Consider the following 13442-nt stretch of genomic DNA (forward strand, 5'->3'; position numbering starts at 1 on the left):
AGGTACTTTTATAGCATAAGGTAATTAAGCAAAAATACCACCTGATAATAGTGAAGTGGGCGCTGCTCATAAACATTTTGTCTGTATTCTGATATTTCGATTTGTTTTAATTCAACCAATAAATCCCGTACCCTGTCAGATTGATTTTGCATTATTTAAAACCCAGGAGCTGAAAGATACTTGAGCGTCACAGGTAGTTTTTTCCTTTAAAAAGGGCGAAAAGTTATCTATTGGTAATCATAAGGTCAACATCGTTATTAAATACTTGAATGTCCGATAAACGATAAAAACTCAAATGATTATGTAATTTACCATAAATAATCGATTCGCGCTATCCAAAGTTGCTATCTCTATATTAAGTGTTTTAACATTCTAGCTGTGTATTATTTGTAGTTGTAGTTCTGCCTCCAAACGTACTGGATCTGTGACTGGCAACGCAGTTCGCAAAAAAGGTAAATGTTTTTAATTTTAGGCATATAGTATTGATGTTAACAATAATAAAACTGAGTTTTAGGCTACGTCATTTATAGATTAGTAATTTGAGAATAAACCAATAATTTGGGGTTTTGGTTATGTTTATGACAGCAAAACCCTATAAAATTTTAAATAATACGTATATCTATGATAACAATAAATGTTTAATTATTGTATTAAAAATAAAGTATTTATGTATTAAAAATAAAGAACCAGGTCGAATGCTATAATTATGAACACAAGCGCTACAAAGTGCATCGTCCTTAACCTCATTGCAGTTCAGTGCATTTAAATGTATTATCCAAGTATCATAGATCATAGATAGTAAGAAGAATGGTGGCAAAACATTTTGCAAGACCAAGACCCGTTAAAAATTGACATCATGAAAGACCCAAATTGTCAAAACAACAACTTAAAAAGTTTTGGATTACACGTTACGTTGAATTTGAATAATCGAATGTTCAGTGCTGTGTGCCTTTTCTATGCGTTTTGAGTGCTTTCCCGATCGTTTTGTTTAATACGGATTTCGATCCTGTCTACCTTGTACGATATCAATACTTGCTTGAGCATTGACAATTACGATTTTATTTTTTCAATAACTAAAAGTGAGCTTGAGAAAAATATAAATAAACATATTGAAACATGTTTCATAGTTTTGTTTAATTTCTCATATCTAGAATATTTTTTATGAAGTGGTTGTGTTATCGAATGGATACTGCAGCATTTGGAATGGTTACAACATAACACAACCACTTAAAATATTCTAGATTAGATGCGAGTAAAGGAATATCACGTAATTAAATAATTCAAACCCGCAAATTTTTTTTTAAGATACTACACACTTTGGGGCAAACACTAGATGACGCTGAGATCGGAATTATCCACAGCAAATTAAGCCGTTGTTGTACTTCTCGGACAGTAAAGGTCGTAGCACACTTAAACGACTCTGCTCCAACACCGCTCCCACCCAACACCGCCCTAAACTAAGACGACTGCTCACAGTCCACGCGGTGACAGCTAGCAGGCACCCAGCAGTCCACGCGGCGACAGCTAGCTGACGGCCAGCTATCCACCCGCCGACCGCTCTCGCTTGGACTTTAGATACTGACTGACTGAGCGGCGACGGCGCCGACGGCGCGGCGACTGCTTGCTGTGAGCGCACGGACACCGCACCGGCCGCTCATCTACGACGTGCGGCCAGCGAGGCGTCAACTACCGAGCAGTCTGACGGCGGTAAGCTCGCTGACAGCGAGCTGTCTGCTAATTTGTGATGCTAATGTAAAATATATCTAAAGAGCAATATTTAAAGCCCATATTTAAATTATACTCTTTTTGCCGGGTGGGAGCAGAGTCGTGTAAGTGTGCTACGACCTTAAGGCATTTCGTACACAAGGTAACGTAAAAACCGCGTTGCGCGCGCACACGAGGAATCGTCGACGCTTGTCGTCTATTCGATTTACTTAAACTATCGTTAAACTTGTATTACAACACAAATTAATATTAAAATTGTTTCCATCAGATGAGTCTTCGCTGGGGTATCGTTACAGCAGGCAAGATTTGCCATGACTTCGTCAACGCCTTCAACTCCTACCCCAACAAGGGAGACCAGGTCATAGCTGCTGTGGCCGCTCGCGACAAAACCAAAGCGGCGGCATTCGCTAAGACTCATAGCATAGCTAAGGTGTTCGATAGCTACCAAGCTATGGCTGTCAGCAAAGACATCGGTGCTTGTTTTTTTTAGTATACCTACACTCAACACACATACTTTCACAGTTCGCTTAGGCGTAATTCTGTGTTTACTATTTCTGTATTTTAGAAAATTCTAATAGAGAGATACATATAATTGACACATGATAAATATAATTGAGAAGAGAGTGTTTGATGGGAACATACTTGAGTCAAACTCCGAGAAATTACACTTCTTCACTTTTATGTAGGGAAAATCGAAAAGTATTTCTGGATAGGAAGTCAATGTAGGTGCTGGTGGTCAATATTACCTTAAATATTATTTCAGATGTTGTGTACATTGGTGCTTTGAACCCCGACCACTATGAGCTGGCTAAGATGTACCTTGAAAACGGCAAGCACGTCCTGTGCGAAAAACCTCTTTGCCTCAATTACAAACAGACAGAGAGTCTGATTAGATTCGCGAAGAAGAAGAACTTGTTCCTGATGGAAGCGGTTTGGTCTAGGTTCTCACCAGCGTACGTGGCGCTGGAAAAGGAGATAAACGCTGGAAAACTGGGAGACATTCAATACGTCGAGGTTAATTTCGGTGTGCCGATCGCTGCGGTCGACAGACTTCGGTATGGGAATGTCCTGAATTTTAATAACTTTCTGATACAACTCTATAAAGTTAACAGCTTATGCGATAATATTACTTTAAATATAGTCTTAGTAATTTGATCCTGAATCATGAGAAAGAGCATCTTTCTAGTGCATCCAAAGTAATAAATAGTACTAGGTGATATTATATTTTTTAGGTTAAAAGACTTAGGAGGTAGTGCGGTGCTCGACATTGGCATTTACACGCTGCAGTTCGCTCAATTCATTTTCAAAGAAGAGCCCATCAAGGTGACGGCCATCGGAGATCTCAACGAAGACGGGGTTGATTTGGTTGACACTGTCATCCTTGACTATAAAGGCGGCAAGAAAGCTGTGCTTATCATTAATAGTCAAGTGCGACTCTGGAACAAGGCAACAGTATACGGCAATAAAGGAAGAGCGACGGTACGTATATTTTATAAAATTAAATGTAAAATATTTTCATCAGAATTCATCATCAATTCGGTTGCGAGAGCAAATGACACGCAATTCAGTTCAATTAGTTGCAGATTTCTAGCTCCGATTAAAGATGAGAGATCCATTAGTCAACTAAGTTTTCCAAGTATCACTAGTATTAATGGCTAATATTTGGTTTATGTTACTCCTAGTGTCCAATCGCGTTGACGATAAATATTTTGATTTTAACAGTTTAGTTCAAATTTACAGATAGAAGACCCTTTTCATTTCCCCGAAACTTTAATTCACGTGGATGGCACAGTGGAAAAAATCCCTCTGCACACATCCAGCATTCCATACAACTTCGAGAACAGCGCCGGTTTAGTTTTCGAAGCCATGGAAGTCGCGAGATGTATAAAACAAGGTAAAACTGATCTTACTTAACAGAAATAAAGTTAATATTCCCAATTCTGTTAAATGTATAATTTATTGAATAGAGCAACTTCACAGCAATTTGGTTTTCGATATCCGTAGAATGCTATTTGTGTACAATTGTCTGATATACCTTGTAGTTTTCCCACAAATAATAGAGTTTTAAATTCAATTTCTAGGACTTAAGGAGTCACCTAGAATGTCACACCAAGAAAGTCTTTTGCTGGCGAAATTGGAAGACGAGATTCGTAAACAGGTCGGCGTGCACTTCGACGTCGATGACAAAGAGTACCCTTGAGTTATTGAAAACTTTAGCATTATATTTTTACATGATGCAAATAAATTGATACCGAGCACATTGTAATAAATAAAGGAATAATATTTTGTTTCATTTACTGTCCCTGGTGGTGGTGCATTGGTCATGCTTGCCATTTTTGCAGCAGCAACATCCCGCTACAAACTCCACCATTGTTAATTAATAGAAATTCATTGATTGGTAACAATGAGAGTCAATGAAGATGTAAGATTAGATTGTATTAGGCAATCTCCATTGGTCTGCGACATTAATTGAGAGGTCAAATTAACTTCAATTAATTGCAATCTATATAATTGGAAGACAATTAATCTAAAATTACTGATTATCTACTCTTAAATTGTTTAAACCTTCGTGAGACATCATAATTAATTAATTAAGAAACGGCTTAACTCACGTTTGATCGTCCGGTGACGGCACCGACTAGTTTCGAACCCATCGGGGGTCCATCTTCAGGGTGAGTGTTTAATCCGAAGACTTCGCGGTCGCGTCGCGTCTCGCACCGTTAAACACTCGCCCTGAAGATGGACCCCCGATGGGTTCGAAACTAGTCGGTGCCGTCACCGGACGATCAAACGTGAGTTAAGCCGTTTCTTATTTAATTAATTATCTACTCTTATTAAAAAGATTGTTTTACATATTTATTATAAAAAGGATGCATTTATAAAAATAATTATTTACAGATTTAATTAAAAATTATTGTACATTAAAAATTCAATAATCAAGATTGAACACAATAGAGCAATTTTGGGTGTATTCATATCCCTAAGACTATCCAGTCACACTTGTAGGTTTAGATTTTAAAAAATGACCTGAATAATTTTCGTAACCGCTTTTTGACTAAATTTCTTCAATCAGCCAAGTCATATTGTCTAAAATACCTTGATACCAAACATATAAAAATATTTAATGGTGCTACAGCTTCTCTTGAATTTTCTTGTTCTGGGTTTATACGTGACCTGCAATATAAAAAAAATATAACACTTTCTCCAGTGAATATGCAACTTTTAGTGGTCACCTCCATAAATAAAGGTTTAATTATTAAATACAGCAATAGTTCTCTATACCAGGGGTTCCCCGAGGGGTCAATATCGAACTTAAAGCATTGCTAATTCTCACTCTGTCTTCTTCTATTGACCTAAGTCAGAATGAATAATAATAATAATTGATCTTAAAAGTAGGTAATTTGGCCATGGGGGGCCTGTGGTAACGGTTCATTTTGGAAAAGGTCACTTGTCCAAAATAGTTTGGGGATCCCTGCTCTATACATTAACCGACCTAGTTATTATTACACTTTCATTATTACATTATAGATTTTTTTTATTAACAACCATTAAATAATAGTACCTTATTTCTGCACATTTTCTAGCTAAATTCCTTAATATGCTTGTGGTGTCAGACAAAAGTGGTTGCCTTGTGCAAGCAAGAAATGCATAAATCCATTGGCCTAAAATTTAAAAATATTCCTCAATACAAATAAGCAAGATTATTATATTTGACTCAAAAATCAACAATTTCTATTATTATGGCGATCAATGAATAATCAATGCATATTTCATTTTAATAGAGTTTATTAAACCAATAAGTATACCTGTTTTATAATCAATAGTTTTTCCCGGTGGAACATCATCAATTATATCTGTTAATATTTCTAAGGCACGGTCTAGTAAAGTATATGGCAGACCAAGAACACAAGATAAAGTTGGTTCATTCATTTTGAAAAATCTTTTCCAGCCTAACAAATTATCTTGTTCGATTTCTATTTTCCTTATAGTATTGGACCATTGCGATTTTTTTGATATAATACGAGATATATACATTCTAACGTCTGAAAAATCTGCTACTTGTATGTTTTGCCATTCTATTGTAGGTTTAAAAATATCAGCAACATACGCTCGTGGAAGCTGTAATTTAAATAAGTGAGTTAAACTTTAAAACCAAATACATTTAGTGTGATTTTATTACAAATTATGGTACGCATAAATTACAATTTGTATATTTACCTCCGCAACAAAACAAGATTGATTCTTTGCAAATTTTGATATGTCTTGTTGACATTTAGTCACTTGTGAATAATTTTCTCGTTCCTTCTGAACTTTTAATAGGTATTCCTCGCCTGTTGTAGGAATGTCTTTAAATTCAACATCTGGATTAATATACAAACAGGGGGACATTAAAGCATCTGTTTTTTCATTATCAGGGATCTGCGCTTTTAATATAACCTTTTTTTTCGGCATGCTAATTATTTAAGTTCAATTTGATTCAATTATTAGAAAGTTAGAATGACTTAAATGTAAGTAAAATATTATAAAGTTTTAAATCTCGGTTGCAATTTTATTTTTGTGACATTTTGATTTTTGACCGTAGACAATTTAATGCAGATCAGGGTCCGCCAACTTCGAACGAAAAACAAGAAACTTCACACAGAGACAATTTTGTTGTTGTGTTAACTGGGTTCCAGGTTCCATAATATGAACGAGATAGAGCATATATCTATGCCGTTTTCGCTCGCGATAGTCCAAGCTATACTTGCCATATAAAAAAATATTTCATCCTTTTATTATTATAATAAAGTATTTATAATTAAAAATAAGAAAACATGATTTAAAAAAAATCCTATTATTAATTGTCTTATTTCTTACATTTGTATTTATAAATCAAGATATACGATCACTTGTTATCTTATATCTACATCGCAAAAAAATGTAGTAATGGCAATTTTAAATCATAACCGTTAAAAAAATAAGTTTTCAAATTTGTTTCAAAACGTGTTCTCGTATGGTTCCGAAATCTTTGATATTGCATTGTATTTTTGAACTAATAACGCGAGTGTTTAAGTTTTGAGATATTGACTCTGATAAGTGAAATATTGACCTCATTATTATTTTATCGTCGTAATTGTGAAGACGATTCGTTTGTACTTGCAAATAATCTAGAGGCATTTTTGATAGCCGGCGATAGCCAAATAGAACAGACGTCAGATGACATAGAATGGCAATTTGATCCACATCAAGATCAATTTGAAGATATTATTGGTGAAGCAGTTCATACCATTGATAGTGGTACGTCAGAGGCCCAGGCTTGTGCATATGTGTGTGGATTTATGGTCAAAAAACGAAATATAAATTGTAATAATTGTAAGTAATTGTTTTTATCATCAGACCATAAATCCATACACATTTTTACACAATTTAAAGATTATGCTGAAAGCTTAAATTACGCCAGTAAAAAATTTATTCAATGTGTGGAGATAAGTGCTTCAATAATTAATAATGAACTTGAATCAAATGGATACAAAAATTATATAGTTAAAAATTTAAAATCCATCCTTACATGCATGGTGGATTTCAGCTTTTTACTTAATTGTGACAGACATTATAATGAAAATTGTGATTTCATAATAAAATCAATAATTTTTATATCTTTAAAGCGATTCTTAATTAAAAAAAATCGGGAACTAAATTTAATTAAATAAATGATGTTAAATTACTCTGTTTCATTTCATTATTCCTTTAACTAATTTAAGTTAATAACTTTTACTAACACAATATATTGGAAATAATGATTATTTCATTTTAAAATTATTCTTTCTTAAAAAAAATCTTACATTTACCAAATTATCAAAATAATCATAATTTCCAATATAAATTTTTAACTATAAATAAATTAAAATACTAAACGTATATTCAAAATTCCCGCGTTTTATTTTTTCATATGGGCGACCATTATGGCGCTAGTAGTATAAGCGTATAGACCAAAGTTATAATACTATAGTATGTAACATGTCATTCTTCTCTCTATAGAGAGTATTATATTCTTTGATGCAGATTATAGCAGTGGTCACTGGTCAGTAGCCCAACTCACAGAAGCAAAAGATTTTTTCTGCAATTTTCTATGATTAAATTATTACCTATAGGAAAAAAATTATAACTTTGTAGGTATATAAAAATGAAACAATATTACTTTTTAATTCAAACTGAACAATCAATATCAGGACACTGTCGATCAGTAACATATTGCGGCAACAACTTTCAAAAACCGAAAATGATCGTAATCGATGTACAACATCCCCATCCCGTGTTTTACACGCTCTTTGGTGTTTTGACTGTTTTGTTTGTCAAATTTAAATTTTCTTTTGTCAAATTACTCAAATTGTCAAAATTATCATCTTATTTTAATCCAGGTATTTTGAGTATAAACGAAATACTCATAGGCAAATTTTTTACTTAATTAAAAAATGTTTTGATAAAATTGGATACACGATTTAGTTCCTCGCTTACAGTACACACGTGATGTCTACATCCAGTAACATTTCTCAGTCTGCATATTCTGCTTCGGAATCTGAAACTCCACAAGTATGGTCAGGCTATTTTAAAATACATTATTTAATTTAAGTTCATCAACTACTTTACTTATAACATTTCAGGGTACGCCTCAGAATAGAAAACAAAAGTTTGATGAATCTTTAGAACATGGAGACTTAGGCCAAAGCATTGAACAGTCTTTAAAATGTGCGCAAAATGAAATGCACCAGAAGAGAATTCAAAATATTAGAAAAGAACTTGACTATCTAAAATCCACAGAATGGAAATTTGAGTATGATAAAGGTTTTGCTCAGTAGTTGTATGTTAAAGTAAATTCACTATGGTATCATATATTGCTTCCTGGTTTAATTACCTTTTCAATAAAGATTGTGAGGAAGACAATGATGATTACAAAGAGAATTACCTGGCAGAACAGCTAGTCGATTTAGAATATGTTAGTGAGCAGGAAGAGAAACAAAATGATAAAGTTGAAAATGTTGATATACCCAACAATGCAATTTGTTTCCAAAGAACAGGTATAAGACTTTCTTCTAATTAATTAATCTTATAGACAGATCTTATTAGCTTACAATACAGAATACAAATTTTTATCCAAGATCATTATATTTTGAAAAAAAAAAACATGAAAGCTTATTTCGATACTTGACTATAAATTGTAATATAGTTGAACCTGGATAAGTAAGAAACCTCTATAAGTAAAAGTCATTGTTCAGTCCTGACAGACAATCTCCATAAGCAAGAATCATGGTTTAGAGAGAAGCCTTTACAAATAAGAAAAATATGTTTATCCCTTGGACACTTACTTATCCCGGTTCAACTGTATTTATTCCTGCATAGCATTATGTAGGCATAGCATTGTAAAGTAAAACAGTTATTTAATCTTTGGAGTAGTTCATTTACTTCTATTTGTCTAACTTTAAGTTACTGTGTCTCTATCATATTATAGTAACCATAATACCAGCTTCTTCCATTTGACCGCATACAACGGAGAGTGACTCGAATCGTCAACGACCGAGCTCTTACCGATCGGCTTGATACTCTGGCCTTGCGGAGGGACGTCAGTTCCCTCTGCATTTTTTATCGTTTATACCACGGGGAGTGTTCCGAAGAACTGTTTGGAACGATTCCTGCCGCCGAATTTCGTCATCGGACGTCCCGACATACCGCCAGGTACCACCCATACCATCTGGATGGCTGGCATTCCACAACAGTGCGGTTCTCGCGAAATTTCTTGCCGCGCACGGCCGTGTTGTGGAATGGTCTGTCCTCGGCGGTATATCCAAACCACTACGACTTAGGGTCCTTCAAGAAGCGAGCATATATCTTTCTTAAAGGCCGGCAACACATCTGCAATTCTCCTAGTGTTGCAGATGTCCATGGGCGTCGATGATCACTTCGGTGTTCACGCCGCTCGTTTGCCCCCTTCTCATATATAAAAAAAAAAAAATATATAATTTAAAAGTTATATATTTTTCAGGAGTGATAACATTCAAAGATGATAGTTATGTCTTGATAGATGGGATGTTTTATTTTGACACATCAAACTGCAGCTGCTACTGTAATGTTAATGACCAAGTGTTGTACTTGGGCTATAAAGATGCAAATGGATCAATAGTGGTTGTAAGAATTTTAGAAAATAAGGGCTTGTTTTGGGGTGAAGAAGGAGAAATAGAGGAGAATAGTTTTCAAGTCACCGAGCATATCCTGGTTGCGGAAGTTGACCGCAGAGAGAATCGAGATGTATATCTCAAAGAAAGCGATGTCAAGTTTAATCTTGATGATGTTAAAGGCACATTTGTACCAATTAATGGAGATTGGTTGGAAATAACATGTACTATTCAAATGAATGATACCAAGCCATTTGATATTTCTATGAAACAGGTATTATTAGTTACTAAATTTTCCACTTTATTCAAGTTTTTAGAAGCAACACTCCAATATGTCCAGTTCACAAAATATGCCCATATTTAGATGTCTAATCTATTATAGCTGTTATTTACAATGATTTTATAACTGAAATAATTTTCAGATACTATCAGTGATGTCCTTTAAACCTCTAAGGACTAAAATAACAAGTGCCTATATCACTGATTGGACGGGAACATATGGCACATGTGATAGATTAATATATTTTGACAAAAACTGTTTATTGAATGGATATCAACCTGAAGTGAGGTCGAAGGTAATTTTTTTGGAGTTATAATAAATTATTTTGTTTGAAGTTAACAATTTCATCCTTCAATTACAGACTTGTTCACATGTCTGTCCCTTTGGATAGCCATTATGGTTTGTTGTATGAATAGCTTTTTTAATCTATGTTTTGAAAATTATTATTCAAGGTAATGGTGGAAGCAATAGAAAGTAATCAAAACCTGTGTACATGGAGAGCAATTAAATTATTATTACTAGAAGATTACTCCAATGAAAATACCAAACAATGTTCTGATGATAATATAGCAACTTTGCAGCTAGAAAAAGAGAAAAGGCTCGATGTGACCTATCCATTGGAATTTCAGAATTTGAATTTTAACAAAGTATCCAAAATATCATTAATTATATCTAATAACAGTGATGAGATATACACTTTAAATAAATGGATTATACTTAGTAACAAAAGGGATTCTCAAGTTAAAGTAGACCCATTTTTAACTTCTCCTACTAAAATTTATCCTCAAAAATCCATACAATTCATGATAACATGCAAACCTAAATTTCTTGGAAAAACAAAAGAATGTTTGATTATGTTATTCAGAGGTTTTCAAATTAAACGATTTATTGAGATTAATATTGTGCAGGAAAAGGAATTTTTAAATAATCCTGTATGTGACAATATTTTAATGAGCAAAAATCCGTACGAAAATTATGCAAACATGAGAAAAATAAGGAAGGATAATAAAAGCATAGTACCCGGTGAAAAAACGATCAAGCCGCCTGCTTTTGTATCAGTCAAACTTGGATCATTTGCTATACCTGAAAAAATATGGGATGTTGTTTTAGGTGATTCAGAGCAGACAATCCACAGTCATGATTATAGCAAAATTTTAGAACGTTTAGAATTATATCTGCCTTGCCTGTCAAAGCAGTTAGAAGCGCAGAATTACATGGATAAATGGCACACTTTGTTGTACATGGAAGAAATTCAAATAAATATCAACATGAGGTCCTATGATATTCCAAAAGTGTTCCTAATTAGGTGTCAAGAGTATCTTTGCGTGGAAATAAATGGGCTTGCAGAGAAGAGACCATCATTGATAATCGGTGATAGAGTTTTGGTAAAAGACATATGGCAAAATAATAGTCCTCAGTATGAAGGATTTATTCATGCAATTAAAGGTGACTTAGTTCTAATGAAATTTAATCCACAATTCCACGAAATTTATAACGGCAGTGATGTATCGGTAGAATTTCACTTTAGTAGAACAATATTTAGGCGTGCCCATCAAGCTATCAATTATGCTATCTCGAATCTAGGTCTCCCTGTTTTATTTCCATCACAAATCATAACAAAAAAACCTCAGGTATCTAATGATGATGTAAATAGAATAAATTGGTTTAATAAAGATTTAAATGAATGTCAAAAACATGCCGTAACAAATGTTTTACTTGGAGAGTGTCGCCCTATGCCTTATTGTATTTTTGGACCACCAGGAACAGGAAAAACAATCACAGTTGTTGAAACAATATTACAAATATTGAGTCACATTCCAGAAAGTCGAATTCTTGTAGCAACACCATCCAACAGTGCGGCAAATTTAGTGACTCAGAGACTTATACAATACAGGAATAGCTTTACAGGCTCTGTTATAAGATTGATTGCCCATTCTTTGTTAGATTCTGACAATATACCAGATGATATTAAGCCATTTTGTGCAACTTTGGATATTGCTAAAGAAGAGACAATGAAATCAAAACATATAGTAAAGAATGGGATTAACCTGAACTGCCAGAAAGGGTTCATTGGACGACATCGGATTACAATTGGAACCTGCTATTGTTTAGGTTCTTTAGCACAAATTGGATTGCCTAAAGGGCATTTCACACATATCATTGTGGACGAGGCTGCACAAGCTACTGAACCAGAAATAATGCTTCCATTGACTTTCATTGACAAAGATAGTGGACAAATTATTCTCGCAGGAGATCCGATGCAGTTAGGACCTGTAGTTTTATCAAAATATTGTCAAGAATATGGATTGGATGAGTCCTTCATGTCTAGAATATTGGAGTGTTATCCTTATCAAAAAGATTATATTTCATTTAAAAATGGATATGATGATCGTCTTGTCACAAAATTAATTGATAATTATCGTTCTTTAGAAGAGGTTATATCTTTGCCAAGTGAAATGTTTTATGACTCATCTTTAGTAGCTAAAATTGACAGAAATCAACCATGGATATTGCAAGCTATTGATGCTACTTGCTCAATATTTGGTGGAGAGATTGCTAAAACTGGTGGTATATATGTACACGGAGTTAGAGGTCAAAATCTAAGAGCAGAGGACAGCCCTTCATGGTACAACCCTCAAGAGGCTTCTATGGTAGCATTTACTACTTGCAAGTTATTAAAGAAAGGTGTAACAACTGATGATATTGGCATTATAACACCTTATATAGCACAGGTAAGAATTTTTTTTTTTAAATTAGATTTGTAAATGTAAAAACTATGTGATGTAATCGTTATTTTTTATTTCAGATCAAATATTTAAGGATACTATTTGATTCAATGGGTGTGGCCCAACCAAAAATAGGAACTGTTGAAGAGTTTCAAGGTCAAGAACGCCCTATTATACTTATATCGACGGTCAGATCTTCAGACGCGTTGGTAGAGACAGATCAGAAACATACCTTGGGATTCGTGAAAAATCCAAAAAGACTAAATGTTGCTTTGACTAGAGCTCAAGTGTCCGTTATTTTATTTTGTAATCCTCATCTTCTCTGCTTGGATTCTTTGTGGAAGCGAGTGATTGTAACAGCGATAAATTCAGATAAATATATGGGAAGTGATGTTCCTGATAATGTAATATGTAAGAATTAAAATAAATATTATTAAGTGATCTTTGAAGTTTATCTAAAACCTCTGTCGTCATCTGAAATTAAGGAAAAAACTTCCTTTTATTACAATGGAGATATTGAATCCACTAGGATTAACCCGACAACAAACTCTTAGTATAGTAAGT

The 13442-nt window shown here is 34.0% G+C and overlaps 3 protein-coding genes across 4 annotated transcripts; 2 read left to right on the top strand and 1 right to left on the bottom strand.

Annotated features, from left to right (window-relative positions):
• Positions 1-319: 319 nt before the first annotated feature.
• Positions 320-4098, top strand: LOC106717577 (trans-1,2-dihydrobenzene-1,2-diol dehydrogenase). 2 transcript variants are annotated; one of them, XM_045682258.1, is made up of 8 exons: positions 320-452; positions 1306-1393; positions 1848-1867; positions 1994-2198; positions 2489-2780; positions 2958-3204; positions 3466-3619; positions 3807-4098. In XM_045682258.1, exons 4-8 carry the CDS (start codon positions 1994-1996, stop codon positions 3923-3925), a joined length of 1017 nt encoding a protein of 338 aa, XP_045538214.1. In that variant the 5' UTR covers positions 320-452; positions 1306-1393; positions 1848-1867; the 3' UTR covers positions 3926-4098. The 2 variants fall into 2 exon arrangements, with proteins under 2 accessions (XP_045538214.1, XP_045538218.1); XM_045682262.1 differs by lacking the exons at positions 1306-1393; positions 1848-1867.
• Positions 4099-4621: 523 nt separating this feature from the next.
• Positions 4622-6294, bottom strand: LOC106717612 (gem-associated protein 2). Its single transcript, XM_014511498.2, has 4 exons — positions 5944-6294; positions 5532-5844; positions 5288-5387; positions 4622-4899 (listed from the first exon to the last, which is right to left on the bottom strand). Exons 1-4 carry the CDS (start codon positions 6175-6177, stop codon positions 4791-4793), a joined length of 756 nt encoding a protein of 251 aa, XP_014366984.2. The 5' UTR covers positions 6178-6294; the 3' UTR covers positions 4622-4790.
• A 1751-nt stretch (positions 6295-8045) lies between these two features.
• Positions 8046-13311, top strand: LOC106717646 (probable RNA helicase armi). Its single transcript, XM_014511552.2, has 7 exons — positions 8046-8123; positions 8223-8295; positions 8367-8780; positions 9743-10146; positions 10295-10447; positions 10605-12884; positions 12959-13311. Exons 3-7 carry the CDS (start codon positions 8585-8587, stop codon positions 13298-13300), a joined length of 3375 nt encoding a protein of 1124 aa, XP_014367038.2. The 5' UTR covers positions 8046-8123; positions 8223-8295; positions 8367-8584; the 3' UTR covers positions 13301-13311.
• Positions 13312-13442: the final 131 nt, after the last annotated feature.

This window comes from Papilio machaon, chromosome 2, assembly GCF_912999745.1.
Source record: "Papilio machaon chromosome 2, ilPapMach1.1, whole genome shotgun sequence".
NCBI lineage: Eukaryota > Metazoa > Arthropoda > Insecta > Lepidoptera > Papilionidae > Papilio > Papilio machaon.